The following is a 17,070-nucleotide window of genomic DNA, read 5'->3' as shown; positions in this document are numbered from 1 at the left end:
TTTCAAGTCGTGCACAATGTAGCTGAAAATGTTTGTATTTCCAATTTTGTTAAGTTCAAATATTCGCGCCCTTGTACATCTCGATTCTTAATCAACTCAATCGCTTCAGCGGGGAGAAAAATTTTCTTAAATATATGTGTCAGTAAAAATAAAAAATTTTCTTCCCGCTTGGCAATTTTTTTCTCCCCGCTCCAGCTCGAACTTTTCCAACCACGCTCGAAATGCACGATTTTTGCACGATAAATGTTTTGTACTGTTAGGGCAACAAAGTGATAAAAAAGACACATACACAGTTAACATTAGCCAAGCTAAATTAACCTTTTTATATATTTGTTATAAATATACATTAAATACATTTTTTTGTTTCGAAGTAAGAAAAGCTATACTGGGCTTAATTGGTATAAGTAAATGTACCATATAAACATTGAGAATGAAGGTCTACGTATACACAACACTGAAAACTTTGTTCCGAAGGATTTGGCAAATATTTATTTAAGTTATGCTCTGAACTATAACCATTCATTTGAATGTTGATTTATTCTATATATGGTTTTGCTGATTCCAAAGAATTCCGAGAGAACGAGTGGTTCTATTGGAGTCAAATTTTAGAAGGATACTTTTTACACTTGTAGTTTAAGTATGAACATAAGAAGTTTGATTTGAATGATTAGAAAATGTTTTAAAAACAAAAACATTGCAAAAATAGTAAAAAAAGAAATAATGAAGATAATAGTATATTGTGCCACTAGGGAGGGGGAGCATTGGTTTTTTTATAGGGAGAGTGATGATTTCAGCACGAATAGGAGTCGAGGGTGTCGTAGGTCGTAGGATACACCACAACGGGAGAAAATAGTATATTGTATACCGAGGGGGTGAAATGGGCTGTGTTATTATGGAAAAAGCCCGAGCTGTAGCCGAGTATCTATAGTTAGTAACTATAGTTTAGTAACTATAGTTTTTGTAACGTATGTGTTGATTTCCACGTTTTTTGTGCTTATTGGCAAAACTAAAGTGACTATTTTTTAACACGTCGCCTCAAAGTATTTAGTTCTATGTATGATACGTATACCTATATTTATATATGTGTCAGTACATGGAAATATGTATAATAAAATCAAAAGTAAGAGTCAACCTTGAAAATTGTTAACACAATAAACATCGTCTATTTTGCGACGTTTCGTCCATGGTTTTGGACCTCCTCAAAACACTCGTAATGAAATTAAAATTAGAAATTTACATATTTAAGGGGGCACACCACCTTTAAAATTAAAATCAAAATTTTTAATTAAAAATTTATAAATACTTTCACTACACTACACTACACTACACTTTCACTATTCTTAGACATAATTACCTTTATTTTGATGGTTTTAGACCTTCTATATACCTCTATAATACCTACGTATAGTATGGAGTCCATAATTCACTGACCGTAAGATTCCAAAGGAACGAATGGTCTCAATGAGCTCAAACTCCAGGATATTGTTTAAAAGTACATTAGTTATGGTATGAATTAGGGGATTTGGTTTAAATTTCATAGAATAAGTTTTATAAGCATAGTACTGATTTTTTTTATCAATTTTTGATTAATTTCAGTGATTTATGGACTCCATACTATACGTAGGTATTATAGAGGTATATAGAAGGTCTAAAAACCATCAAAATAAAGGTAATGTCTAAGAATAGTGAAAAAAATTGGTTTATTTATATAAGTATTTATACATTTTTAATTAAAAATTTTGATTTTAATTTTAAAGGTGGTGTGTCCCCTTAATGTTATTGTCAACGGTTACACGTAACTAACCAAGTATCAGTCACATGTATCACAAGTATACGTTTTTATCATTTTTACGAATTTTTTAAAGAGCGGGGAAAAAAAGCTTTTTCTTAACACGTGCATGAAAAAGACCCATTTCCATGCTTCTAAAGTGAATGGCAAGCTGCTCATTTCGAGCGTGCGGGAGGGAATCACTCCCTCCCGCTGTAGCTGGAAATTTTTGAGAATTTTTGAAAAATATTGATATTTTTTGGAAGAGAGTGTTTTACGACTCAAAATGCGCAACTTACCATTCACTCTATATGCATGAAAACGGGTCTTTACAGGCACTTGTCAAAAAAAGTACAGTGAGCAACAAGGGGGGAAGGGCAATTTCTACCTCGGATGAAATTTGAGCACTCGTCTCCGTCTCGGGCGCTTTCGGCGCCCTCGACTCCAACTCGTGCTCAAATCTCACCCTCTTTAGAAATCGCCCCCCTAGTTGCACAATATACTATTTTGTAACACATGCACGATTTTCGCGTTTTTTTGACCTAAAATTAGGGACAAAAGTAGTCGTTTTCCAACCAGCGGGCGCAAAAGTATTGTTCCACACACCTGCACGGAAAGTACACATTTCCCTCCCGGGCGCCTGGAGAGAATGTGTATTTTCCGTGCTGGTTTTTTTGGAATCAATTAAATTTTCTAATTTTCTATCAAAAACCTGTTTTTAGAATTCAAAAGTTGTTTGTCCCCTTAAGCTTTATTAATTTCCTTTTAATAATTTCAATTAGTTACATAATTCTAATTACTAAACTTCTAAATACTATTTCATAAGAATACGTATGACAATTTGTACATAAATGCTATATTTCATTTTACTTACCAATATTTGAAGTCACAACAGATAACAATGTAGAAGAAGCTTGAGTTTTGACATTTCCCGGGGATTCATTAGGATCTGACATAACTTGAAAGACATCTCCAATATCCGTATGTAAAATTTCACTATCATGTATTCCTGTTTTCCTTTGTAACTGATGCAGTTGTTCCATTTGTAAATGCCTGATTGATCTAACATGTTGAAGTAAAGGTAATCTATTTTTTGCACTAAAACCGCAAAGAGCGCAGTGGTATAGTTTCGAGGGTGATGAAATATTAGAACTGGCTTCAAGTAAGTGACGTAATAGCAAAGCAGCAGCTTCGTGCCTAGGAGAAGCAGCGTGCAGAGCTAATTTATGAACACTATTTGTATAATAGTCACAAGCATGACAGCGTATTTGTGCGGCACTCGCTGGTGATGCTAGGTACTTTAGTTTCCATTCATTGCGAGATCCACCTTCTTTCACATGGTTCACGTGTTGTAGTCTTTGTAAATGTTTATCGGTTTTACAATGAAGTTGAAAATTAGCTTTTAGATTAGTTTTATAGGAACATAGTTTACAAATGAAGTGACCAGCTACATTACTGAGTATTTCACTCTCACGAGTTTTAGTTCGATCGGAAGCTAAGTGTATTCCTAGTCCTTCAATAGAGTCCGTTGAAAAGTTGTTGCAAACACAGCATTGGTAAAGATGTGATGGATCTGGATCTGATGGTTCAGGGGGAGGCTCCATACTTTCTGGTGATAATCCTGAATCAACTCCAATACCAGTTAAGGAATTAATATTTGCAATTCCTCCAATAATTTCGTTGGGAATGTGTGAAGGTAATTGGCCACCTGTCATCATTTGGAATAATAATGCTTGATTATATGCCATATCTGCTAAAGCTGCTTCAGCATGTTGAGGCTTTTCCAGATTTCCAAGATGAAGAAATTGTTCAAGTTGCGTCTGATGATGTTGAACCGAGTTTTGTTGTGCTTGTTGGTGATGAGATTGAAGAGCTGACAAAGTTTGTATATGTTTAATATTTTGCTGTAGTACCAACATGTGATGTGTATGTTTTTCACTTGTCATATGTATTCTCAGATTCCGTGCAACGTTTGTTTCATAATTGCAAGCATCGCATCGAAATGTTGGTTTTGGTTTTCCTTGATTTGTCGTTTGATTGCTTAATAGCGGACTATGATTTTGTTGATGATGAGGGCTTCGAGTAGGTCTTGGAGGATCTTGAGAGGACGACGGATTATTAGTGCCAGAATTGTTACTACCTTGCTGTAATTCTTGCATATTGTTCAGATGTTTGTCACTTTGCATATGAATACTCAAATTTCCTTTTGTGGTTGTCGAATAGTTGCAAACTTCACATCTATAAGGTTTGTATCCACAAGTGTAAGTTTCTCCTCGTGCAAGTCTTGGATGAGGTTGCCCAGCAATGCAGTAAATACAAGAAGTTTCACTGTCCGGATGTTTTTCTTTCATGTGAATTTCTAAAGTCTCTTGATATTTATAATGCCAATTGCATTTTGGACATTTTAAAGTTTTACAGGAATTTCTACTATGGATTCCTGTTAATGATCCACCCGTTACAGATAATCGGTTACTTGCTAAAATTAATTCACATTTCGAACATTCGATACCACTCGGTCTACCCTGTATATGTTCAGGACAAACACCAATTGTTGTACCACTGATAAAATTTGGTGGTTGTTGAGATAAATTAGAGAAAGAAGGCTGCGAAGTTTTTGTTTGAGGCGTTGGTGTGGAAACGTAGTTATTCCCTGAACTATCAGTTAATTTCGACCAAGAAGAAGAACTAACTTGAGTATTTATCCATTGATTATGATGTTGATGATTATAGGTAATATTTTGATTTGTAGGCGTAGTTATTATGGAAGTATTAATAATTGGCTTTTGCTGCAAATTTTGTAAATTAAGCGTTGCATTTGGCATATTAACTTTTAGATCAGTGCTGATTGAACAATCGTCCTTATTTTGTTCTTCACCATTGTGTGAACGCTGCAAAGTAATCTGCTCTAAAGAATCTTGAGAACATGTAGCAGTTGAAACTGGTTCTAAAAAGCTAACTATGGGCTGTTTATTTCTGCCAATAGCTTGAATTATTGCAGAAGCACTAGAATGAGATAATATTTGTCGTTCATCATCCATCAAAGTCAACTGATGCTCACCTTGTGCATGTGCAACAAAACTTTTTGTATAACCAAAACTTAATTTACAAATAAAACACATTAAAATCGGTTTTACAGGAACTGAAGTAGCAGATAAAGTTGGTGCACTAGATGAAGATAAGGATTGTGCGCTCCCAGCAGAAGTTCGATAACTTATAACACGATAACTGTGCATGATAGGAAGTTCAGGATTTCGGGGTATAATTGACGACCTTTGTTGTTGTTGATGTTGATAAACTTGATGAGCATATAGTCTTGATACATAGTATGCATTAGCGATTTGAGGAAATACTAATGAATGAGGTATTGATACTCCTCGACCATCAACAATACAACCGTCAGGTAAAGAATCATCTTCACTTAGTTCACTTTCTCCTTCAATAATATATGCTGATCCATCAGGATTGTAAACAATTTTACCATCGAATTTTTCTACATCTCTGGTTATTAAAGGACTTTGAATCGGACTATTACTTTTCTGCTTCAATGGTGTTGCAAGAATACTAGTATCTGATACATTTGTAGTTGTATCTGCAGCGGAAATAGGCGTAGAGATCGTTTCACGTGTACTAGGTTCGGTACCAGAAGCTGGACTAGTAGTTAGAGGATAATGTGCTTGATGTGAAGCAGCCCCAGCAACCGATGGGGACCCGCCCCCTCGGCCACCCTCTTCCTCCGGGCTCATCTTATCGTACTTTTTGTTTGAGGAATTTTGGCTGCTCTGATTAAAATACTTCAATAAATATATGTTCTTCCGTATAACTTAACTTTCTGATGATAATATACCAAGTGTTCTGAAAAATAACACAACAATAATTATTATATGGAAAAATTAAATGAAAAATTTTATTGGAAAAATAGATGTCTTTAAGTATGAATACAAGTGAAGGTAAACATTTTGAGAATCAAGAATTAGAAAGGGTAAAGATTAGATATTCGAAATTTATAAACCGAGATTATAAAATGAAAGAATTTATAAAACATTTTGGTTAAAATATTACGAAAGGCATATTTTTAGTCATATCAAATTTTAGTCTTTCAAAAATATGCTTTTCTAATATTTTGGGACTTAAAATTTCACATTTTGTTATAAATCATTTTGTAACTTTTCCTTATAAATCTCAATTTTCAAATTTTGAGCCTTCACCCCGAAATATTTTCCACAGATTGCTAATTAAACAATTATCAAGGGGATATAAACTAAAACTCTTCCGTCCTCTCAGGGCCACCGCGACTTCTCTCATCCTATTTTTTCAGGTTCTGGCGTGCAGAGTATAGTAGACTTGTCAAAAGAAATTCTTTCGAGAAATGTTCTTATTCAAAAGCAAATACATAAATAAATCCTAATTGTGAATCCAACGAATTACGTATGAATGGTTTTAAATTAAATTTAAATGTTTATTTTAAGTAAAAATGGCCCCGTTTGATTCCTACGTTTACCAACGAAAATGAAGAAATTTCTACTAAGGAACTAGACGCATTAAACGGGTATGAAAACGTTTAAAAAACACACCTTTTACAAGGTAAAATGTTTGCAACCATAAGTTTTGTTTCTATCTTCATAAATATTTAACTTTGAATTATGATTCCAATTTTACCTTTAAGTTATATAATAATTGAAAAAGTTGTCAAGCGTTTGCATCTTTTAAAACTTTATCTCTATACTTATAAATAAACGTCAATAAATGTAGGGGAATCGGTGAAAAAATCTCGAGCATTGAAGTTTAGCAGTTAAGGTTGAATTAGCCAAGTTGTTATCAAAAAACAATGTACTCTCAGTGGTAGTTGATTCTCATCGAACATTGTTTGTAATGCGCTAATCAGATCTCTCAATTTGCAGAAACTAATGCACCATTTCAAAAACGTTTCACGAGAATTAACTACTGAGTGTACACTTGCCATGCCGTCCATCGATAAAACGATCAAATTGCTAGTTATCAGAGACTCTGTTACCAGCCTTTTGTCGTAAAAGTCCTGACACACTCATAAAAGTTTAGAGTAAAGAAAAATTTTCAAAGCCAAAATACTGCATTACATTTAATTTACTGAAAAGATATAAATTGTTACTGCATTCTCTTGGCAGTAAAGTTCTTCATTGAAACTTTAATTGATGTAGTGAATGATCATTAATTATTATTTAATGAGTCAATATTAACAAGCATGCGTAAGTTTATTGACTCTAGATACATCATAGACTATAAGAAGACGGCAGATTAAACCTTAGCTGCTAAACTACAATGGTTAATTAAATAAACGCAAAAAATAAAGTTTTAGCAGCAGCTTCCGAATAGTACATCAACCAATTAGAGATAGAGAACAAATTCAAATCAGATCACAACTATTGTAACAGTCTTATGAAGTTGAAAAACAAGAAAAAGGAGGAAGCCACTAACAAGCCGAGGTGACCCCTAGAGACCGGCAGAGACAGAAGCGCGCTCAACGTCAAGTGTAGTATAAGCATAATACCCTAACAAGAAGCCCGAGCTACTTATGTTGCTGCTGCTCGCCCAATGTACAACAACAATATTTAGCTACACTCACACGAGGGTAGACAATTGTATAGCAGTAGCAGTCTCTCGATAAGCGGCTAGTATCAAAGACATTTTTTGTAACATACGCATGATTTTTGCGTTTCTCGTACCTATTAAGCGGACGTAAAGTACAAGTTTATAGGCACGACCGCGACACGGAAATGCCTTATAGTTTTGTTATCGAAAAATGTGTGAGGTGCGATATCTCACGCAATTTTCGACCGATCGGGCTGAAATTTTGGAATGGGTCTCCTCTTGCACAAACCTAAAAACTAATTTTTTTTATCCTGATCGTCTACGTTTTTCTAAAATGCAGGCACAATTCGTTCAATTTTTGCGTGTTTTTTGAATAAAAATTTTGGTGTTACACGATTATCTCCGAGAGACTTTTATCAATCGGGCTAAAAATTTGTGTGCAAACTCTCCTCGTAATACTAAGGTGCCAAATTTATTTTTAGCTTGATCCTGCATGTATACGTATAATACGGTCACAATGCGGTTTTTGGCTCTAATTCGAATTCTATGCATTCTACAAAAAAAAGTTAAATAGAAAAGTTGTAGATCTCGAGGAAATACAACTTTTTCTCACTGACAGTTAAGCGTGAAAATGCTTTTAATTTGAGTTAACAGGCCAAAATCGATTTTTTTATAACAATAAACTAGTATTTATCATGAAACTTTGAAATGTAAAAGTTCTAGATATTTTGAAAACACAACTTTTTACCATGACAAACATTTTTTCAAAACGCTTATACATAAACAACAACCCTAGAAACGACTTTTGGTACATATAATTGAATAACAATTTTGGTGTGACGCACCCTATCTGGTCCAAAAGCTTTAATCGATTGCCTGATGCTCGCGCGAATCTAGACAATATCGAGGCGAGCGCGCAGCGCGAGCTTTAATATCAAGGTGAACGCGAAGCGCGAGCGTCAACGGACGTGCCTTACACGCAAAACGCGAGGCGTTTTGCGCGCTTTCCATCGCGTGGCCGATGCACCGTGTGGCGCGCTAGTTTTTTTTACTGCTGGGTAATAAAAGTAGGTAGCGGGCAAAAATTAGTATATTGTATACCAAGAGCGTAAAGTGGGCGTTTTTAGGCCAAGTGTGGAGTTTGCAGTGCGAGTCAAGGCGAGTTAGCCCGAGTTGCAGACGAGGGCGTTTACGAGTCGCAGAGAGTACTGCAACCACACGAGGCCAAAAAGCCCATTTAGCCCTTAATGCACACCATATTTTTTGTAATGCATTAACTGATTCCCACGTTTACACACACATACACTTATATGTAAGTAATCATCTGTCCAAAAGATGACCGGTCGATGCTGCTCGAAATAGACGACCGGATGATAATGCAGGAAGCAGACGGCTGGACGATGCAGAATGAAGAAGACGAGTTTGATCCTGTTGTAATATTGAGTAAATATTATAATCTCGATTCATGATCAAAATGGCACTTGTCGCGCCATCTATTGGTCGACGACGATTTTGTGCAACGAGAGGAGCTCACGCGAGAGCGACCGCACCGCGCATGCCTCGCGCATGCCTCGCGTCTACACTCTAAGCGCTGATGATACTGTACACGCTGTTCTCCCTCTCTGCTGTTAAACTCCGATGTGAGCGGACGTATTAACCGAGGCTATTGCCGACACACAATTATTTACCTCAATATATATTATTAATATTATTAACCTCAGTGTTATTATTTATCCACTATTCCAACATGGTAGCAGAGCGTTGGAACTTTTTTTTCACATCAACCTTCGGGGAAATGTAAAATTGAGGGGGGTTAAAAAGTGAGGTTAGAAGAAAAGCCACGTGGAAAAGAAGTTAACAAAGTGAATCGCACAGTGAAAATTGAGCAGTGAAATAAAAGGAGAAAATTTCTCATAAAGACTATATGCTTGTGAAGCATGAAATTCGAATTTTCTTATCAAAATGTCTGTCGAAAAACGAAAAGTTTCAAGTGAAGAAAAATAAGTCTAGTAAAGTTAAAGTTAATAAATATATGCTCAATGACGAAGATAAAGTCGTCAGGTAATAATCAATAAAAAGATTTTTGAAAAATAATCAAGATTTAAGTGCGATGTTAGTGGATTAAAGTCGGCGAGTGAAACACGTGGTGAAGTGCTATTATAGAGCACGTGGCAAATTTTGAGGTTAAGTACATGTTCTCGTGGCTTAAACTAAAACTAATTCAAGATCACGAATTAGAGAATAAAGAAATTGTTTGGAAGGACAATATAAGAAATCCGATTAGAAAATTATTCTTAAAAGAATTGAAGAAAATTATTATACTCAAAACTCAAGTGTATAAGAATATAAGCATCGAAGAAATAAAAATGTCGAAGCAAGCTAAAGTTGAAGATATCATGATGCCCATTTTTGATGGTGCAAACTACGCAAGTTGGAAAATCAGATTAATGATTTTACTTGAATATAAAGAGTGTAAAGAGCCAGCAGTTGGTGAAATGCCGAATACGTACAAAGACAAAGAAACAGATTGGAAAAAGATTGATCTAAAAGCTCGTACCATGATAATTAGTACTATCTCGGACAAACAATTAGAGTATGTTGGTGAATGTAAAACTGCTCTAGAGATGATTGAAAAGTTTGACAAAATGTATTTAACACAGTCTACAGCTTTACAGATAATATGTAGAGGCAAAATCGAAGAAATCAAATTAAATAACTACAAAACAGTAGAAGAATTTTTTGCAGAGTTTGAGAGAGTAACAAACGAGTTTAAAACAGCTGGTGGAAAATTACAAGAAACCGAAAAGTTGAGATATCTACTTAGAGCATTGTCACCAAGCTATAGCTATATTGGTGATTTCATAGATATTATTCCAGAGGCTCAGAGAACTGTAGACTACGTGAAGTCTAAAATAAAAGAAAAGAATATGACTAAAGCCGAGTCAGATAATAAGAGTAACGTCAGTACCTTTACAACCCAGGCAAAAGGTAAATGCTACAATTGTGGCAAATTTGGTCACTACAAGAGTGAATGCACGAGTCTACAACAATCGAGCAACCGAGGCAAAGGTGCTCATTACAACCAAGGTCAAAGAGGTCACCAACGAGGCAACTACAGAGGTCGACCATACAGAGGTCGTGGTCGAGGACGAGGTTCTTCAGGACAACCCAGAGGTGAATCATCCAACGATCAACAAAACTACCCATCCGAGGCATGGACTACACAGGTATGCGACGGCTCGAACTATTTCTATGCCAACCCTCGGGAGAAGTATAGAAATACTAAAATAAGTGAAATAAATCATGTATCAGGGCATGCTGAAAATAATGAAAATTGTAATGAGATTAATTGGTTGTTAAATAGCGGTTGTACAAATCACATTGTAAAAAGTGATAGATAGGTACAATTAGAATCTGCTTCAAAAATTATTACAATGAAAAATGTGTTGATTTAAAAAATGTTTATTCTGTGAAAGGTATTAAGCAAAATTTATTAAGTTTTTCTAAAATCACAGAAAATAATACGATAGTAGCAAGAAATGAAAATGCGAAAATTTATAATCAGTCTAGAGAATTGATAGCTGTTGCAAACAAAGTAGATAATTTGTATGTTATGAAAAGCTTTGTAGTTGTAAAAGAAAATAAACAAATTAATGTAAATTCATTGAGACTAACCGATAAAGAGAAATGGCATAGAGAATTAGGTCATGTATATTTTCAATATTTAAATAAACTAGTAAAAAACAAATTAGTTGAAGGATTGACAGAAAAAATCGAAAATATTGAAATGAAATGTGCAAATTGTATAGAGAGTAAAATGGCAAATGTACCTTTTGAAAATAGCAGATCAAAAACAACTGAAATTTTAGAATTGATTCATACTGATTTAAATGGTCCACATAATACTACTGGTTATGGTGGAGAAAAATATTTCTTAACATTTGTTGATGATTATAGTAAGTGCACTAGAATCTTTTGTATTAAAAATAAATCAGAGACTACAAGTTGTTTGAAAGAATTTGTTAATCTAGTAGAAAATAAATTCAATAAAAAGGTTAAAAAATTACGTTGCGATAATGGTAAAGAATATTTGAATCACGAAATCTACGATTTTGTAAAGTCTAAAGGAATTGAATTATTGCCATGCCCACCCTACGTCCATGAACTAAATGGAGTAACGGAAAGATATAACAGATCTGCAATGGATATGGGCAGATGTTTAATGCGTGAAGCCAAAATACATAGATGTTATTGGCCTGAAATTATGAAAACAGTAGCTTATCTATAAACTCGCACAATTGCAAATACAGCTGAAAATAAAACGCCATACGAAATATTCTTTGGTAAAAAACCTAATGTTGATAATTTAAAAATGTATGGCATTCGAGTCTTTGTAAGAGTACCAGAAGCTTTACGAAAAAGCAAATGGGACGATAAAGCACAATTAGGCGTATTAGTAGGTTATGCAGAAAATGGTTATAGAGTCTTAGTCAATGGTAGAATAATAAATGCCAGACATGTTCAAGTAGTTGAAGAGAAAACTCAATTAATTTGTTTGTACTAAACGTTTCTAAACACGTTTTTACGTTTTTACGTTTTTACTAAACACGTTTGTACTAAATTATTAATTTGCCTTTCGTCTTGGACTCATCTACCAATTTGTGCAAAGTTTAAAATTAAAATATGAATGCTTTAATAACTGCATCGTGCATACTCCAGAAATTCTGTTCTAATGCGTTCTTCATGCGTGCATATAATCACTTAAAAATTTACACGGGGGTAGCTAATTATTAAAGGAAGGACAAAAATGTCCTGCATTTGTATAATTTGAACAGAACAAAAAAAATAGTTTCATTATCATTTAAGCAACGCTAAACAGTTGTTTGTTTGCTCTGGCCGTGACTTTGATGAGGCGAGCTCGACGAATGCGCATACATTGTACGCATCGATCTGGTGACCGGCTGGCTACAGGTTCCAGTAGTCACCTGCAGTGTATGGTTTGATATTTGGAGCAACCTCCCGGCCTTCGTTTAAAAGATTTTTGTTAACACTTAGCACAGAACAACAAGTCTAAAAATGTGTTGCACCGAAATGACAGTGACCATACGGTGTGTGCGTGTGTGTGCCAGTTTGTCAAAAGTGCTGCCAAAAAAGAAAATATGCAACAGCAGTGAGTGCAGTTACCGAGGTTATACCTTGTTTTTCTGTGTGCTCCTACTGCTGCTGCTATGCTCATACTCTATTCCTGGTTGCACCCGTTGCAGTCTGGATGAAGAGTGGCCATCGCTACTTGTGCTGATACCTTTTTCTTAAATGTAGTGTACATGAGAATTTAGTATCCCTTGAAATCCATAACAGTCTGCAGCTATTCTGTATGTTCTTATGTTCAGTGAAATAAAATCAGTGACTATGCATTGTGCGATCTGCTTTTAGACTTAAATCACTGTTTTCCTCCTAGTCCCTTGTAGATTGGCTTTGCTGACTACTTTTACCACCCAAATACGACCCTGGAGTTGGATTCATGCTAACTAGTGGTGCTGAATGACGATTCTGGCTGCTTCGATTACCCACAGATGACCTTGTAGCTGGACTCATGCTGTCTGGTGGCGCTGATTAACATTTCTAGCTGCTTCAACGACCCGCAAACTATCCTGGACCTGGATTTATGCTGACTAGTGGTGCTGGTTGGCAATTCTAGCTGCTTTAACCATTCGAAGACCACCTGAAGACTCTATAGTTGTATAAACATTGCTTTTATTGTTTGTAATTGAGCTACTCATACTCGTTTTACTGTTGCAGATTCATGTATTTCTCCTGCTATCACAAGTATAGCTTCCACTACAGCTACTCGACAAGAATATACTACTACTACTGCAGCTACTACTGGTTCAGGCTTCCCTGCAGCTGTACGTCCAAAACCCAGTGCTGGTGCTCGTGTTAATATTGTTGTTTTGTTGCTGCTACACGTGTCAGTAGAGCTATTGGTCCTGGGTTCTTCTGCAGCTGGTCATCCAGGGTATACTGCAGGAGCTTATCTGATATCTGCTGCTACTGCGCTGCATACAACTTTTACTACAGTTACTCATCGAGGGTCTACAGATGTGTATTCAGGGTCCTCTGTAATTGTACGTCTAAGATTTACTGCTGCTGCAACACATACAGCTTCTACTGCTCATTCTTGGCTCGGGTCTACTGTATGTTTGATGTCTACTGCAACTTTATATTTAGCGTCGAGAAGAGAATAGTTATTTATAATTAGATAGGCGTTTTACTTAAACACGCGTGTACATATGAAATAAACAAAATAAACATGATTATTTATACTAGAAAAAAAGTGTGTAATCAAATCACTTATGTATAAGCGAAATAGACATTATTTGTTGTTGTAATTTTTACAATTTAGAAAAGTGTATGTATAGTGAAACGCGCATTGTTTGTTTATAATTTATAATCATGTTATAGTTAACAGCAATTTTATACATCCGTTCACTATTACTCTTTGTTTTTTTACCTGCAACGCAGCCCGTTCGAGAGTTAACTTGTATGATCAAAGTGGCATCGCAGCTACGGTCCTAGTCGAATCATGACTAAAGTTGCTGTAATGAAGGAAGGAAGATCTCGTAGTGATACTTTTTGACATATTTCGGAGGAAAAAGCGAGTAAGGTTAAGAAAGAAGTCTACATATTTTGGAGTGACTGGTCGGTGGCCTGTTCAGCTTATCGATTTAAGACAAGGCTCTCAAAACGGTGCCTGATTCAGAACGCTGCCGTGTCTTTAATCTCTGTCTCTGATATTTACTTGTAGTACCCTGTTGGAAAAGGTCGATAGAAGTCGATTATCACTTATCGACTTGAATAGTGAATCTTAATTTCACTTTTTGCATTAGAACTTGATAAAAAGTGATAAAATACGATAAAAATCAATATAAGTCCCAGAATATTGGGAAGGTATAATTTTAAAAACCTAAATTTGGAAATTCCTAATAATATCGCTTTTGAAATATTTTAACTATAAATATCACCTTACGCAATATTTCCATTCAACATTTCTGTTTTATACATTTTTTCATTTCAAAATCTCAGTTTATAAATTTTGAATTTCTAATCTTTACCCTTTTTCATTTTTATTTTTCAAAATTTTTACCCTCACCCTATATATATATGTATGTTATACCTATCTTATAAAATATTTAAACCTTAATATTGGTGAAAGTAAGAGTTCGATCCGGACTACGACCACCAAAAAATTCGTGGAGATAGCTTTTTACAGTGCTAAAGTTCCTGTATAGGTCCCAAAATGGCAGAGACCCTCTATCTTTGGCTTGGAAAATGAAGACACCCATAAATTTGTGCCAAAATGATTAAAATTCACAGTTAAAGCATGTGGCAAAGCTTATAAATTGCTTGGAGCATTCTTAAAAAAATCACAGAGGTAGCAAACATCAAAATAAAGAAAGTCACCGTAGGAGAAAATTGTTCCTTAATGTCTACCATTAACTAAAAATTTAAAGCTTAGTGATAAATTATTTAAATACGTGTTTGCTTTGTAACACGGCAAAATTTCGCCGTGTAACAACGACGTTCGACGCAGTCGGGGTAGAGCGTCTCGAGGCTACCTGTGTGAATGAGGGAGTGAACGTGTCTAAGTGCGTCGTTTATTTTTTGAGTGAACGACAAGAGAGGAGCAGTGGCTACGACGGACGAAAAGGACAACGCATGTCGCCGACTCGTGAGTAAGAGATGCGAGGAGACGACGAGCAACGTTGGCGCAGCAGCAGCGACCTCTTACCTCGACAGGGCGTTCAAGTCGGCCCCGCGCGCCGTAAGACAGCCGATGCAGGTGGTGGAGCCCTTCGTGGGGTCAACCTACGTGAGCGTCTGATGCAGCAGGACCAGCGTGATGGCAGCTCGCCTGCACGAACGCCAGAAACAAAAACTACAGCGTCTCGTGTTCGTAGTGACAGATGCCGCCTGAGTCAAGGGCCCTAACGATGTGGCATTGGGAGTCACTACCAGGATAACTCGTTCGGCGTTTGCGGAATTCGCGTGCGACGTAATTGTGTGAGTGAGTGAGAGACGAAAAGTGCGAGCTAGTGTGTGTGATCTAGTTGCTTCTCGAGCCTTGAAACGCGCGCAAGTCACGCGGAATATCTTTCGTGTACGGGTATTTGCTTGTCGGAGTTGTCTTTGTTCACGTGTTATTTCAGTAATTTGTACGAGTCGATTATAAGTTGTAAGAATTTATTAAGAATATACAGTTCCGTCTGATAAACCACGTGTCTCTATTATACCGAACCGCCCTCTTCTTACCGTTTACGGGGCTGTAGCTAGCTGAGCAAACCACGTGCAAAAAAAAACCCTCTCACCGGGAAACAAAGAGTCACGAGACTCTGGCGTTCACAAAGAGAGCCTGGCGCCACCGGGTCATTTTCCAAGCACCAGGCGAGGGATATCAATATAACTAGGGTAGAGCATGAAAACTCCAGTTACAGCTTATAGAAATAAATTGCGTCACTTGGATCATCGCCAAAAAAAAAATTAGGCCGCCGATTTTTTTTTTGTGAAAGTACATTAGAAAAAGATTACTACTCAATTTTTAGTCCACAAGATGCTCCCTTGCTTACATGAGCAGTCGTCAATAAAGCTGGAGGGAAAGATGAATTTTTTCTCTTCATCTAAATTTAACTTTATAAAAATGTTATCTAAGTATTATTAATAGATTTCTTAGCTTACATCTTTGAAGTTTGTATAGAAAAATATATTTGGCCACAATTTATAATGGAAGCTGAAATTATATGAATGTTGAAGGCATAAAATATGCAGAGTTTCTGCAATTATAGACCAAACTTTTTTATATCAAATAGAGAAAAAATATCTGGAAAACTAATTCACAATAAAACATATGATATTTTATTGATAAACGCAACATAGTTTTAAGCAAAAAATTCGGATTTATTAAAAATATATGACTTTAAGGGTATTTTTATTAAAAAGTGAGAAATTTTACAGAAAAAACGCATACCCATGTCTATAATAAAAAATGCTTCCCTGAGGAGCTATGAATTAATTAATTTGTGCTGAAAACTCAAAACTTGCCAAAATTTACATCTTTGGCTCCCTACCATTTTGGTAAATAGAAATTTAAAAATCTGAAAAAATTCAAGTGCATTGAAAACTGTTTCTGGAACATATTTACCGTGGGTTAAAAAAGAAATAAATTTTTGATCTTCGATTTGACAGAGAACCACCGATATATATCTTATAATTAATATTTATTCACGAAAAATGCAATTGTTTGAAAAATTTTATTTGATATTTGTTAACAATTGGGTTTTTTCATTGAATATTAATATGTGAACTAATTCAAGATAGTGAATTTGTAGATATTCAGATGATAAAGAACACTAGCTTTGGTTTATTAAAATCGAATAATAATTAAAAAGTTGACATGAGATTAAAATTTATTTTCTCATATAAATAATAAATCGATTAATAAATTAGGAAAAAGTTTGCAAAAAATTGATAATATCTCTTACGTTTAAAACAATAACATGGATGAAAATCTGAATAATTGTATGAAGCCTGAAAAAATTGTAAAATTTTTTTGAAAACTAGTATTTTAGGCAAGAACTACCTTAAGCTATAACCGGTGCCAGATCGACGAATTTCCGTTTCGAATTTCCGCGTCAGCTTGGCGATATTTTGCTTCGCATCCGCAGTTTGCGACTTCCCTCCGT

The 17,070-nt window shown here is 35.5% G+C and overlaps 1 protein-coding gene across 5 annotated transcripts in view; it reads right to left on the bottom strand.

Moving 5' to 3' along the window:
• The window catches only part of LOC100116002 (zinc finger homeobox protein 4), a 247,663-nt gene that overhangs the window by 193,538 nt on the left and 37,055 nt on the right, over positions 1-17,070 (bottom strand). For all 5 annotated transcript variants that reach the window (XM_031925969.1, XM_031925968.1, XM_031925967.1 and 2 more), the window contains one exon: positions 2,643-5,620. In XM_031925969.1, coding sequence (XP_031781829.1) covers positions 2,643-5,511 — 2,869 coding nt within the window. In that variant the 5' untranslated portion in view covers positions 5,512-5,620. The remainder of the gene's footprint in view (positions 1-2,642; positions 5,621-17,070) is intronic.

Source organism: Nasonia vitripennis, assembly GCF_009193385.2.
Source record: "Nasonia vitripennis strain AsymCx chromosome 3 unlocalized genomic scaffold, Nvit_psr_1.1 chr3_random0006, whole genome shotgun sequence".
Lineage (NCBI taxonomy): Eukaryota > Metazoa > Arthropoda > Insecta > Hymenoptera > Pteromalidae > Nasonia > Nasonia vitripennis.
The sequence above is the reverse complement of the archived record's forward strand: the minus strand, read 5'-3'. Positions and strand labels throughout refer to the sequence as shown.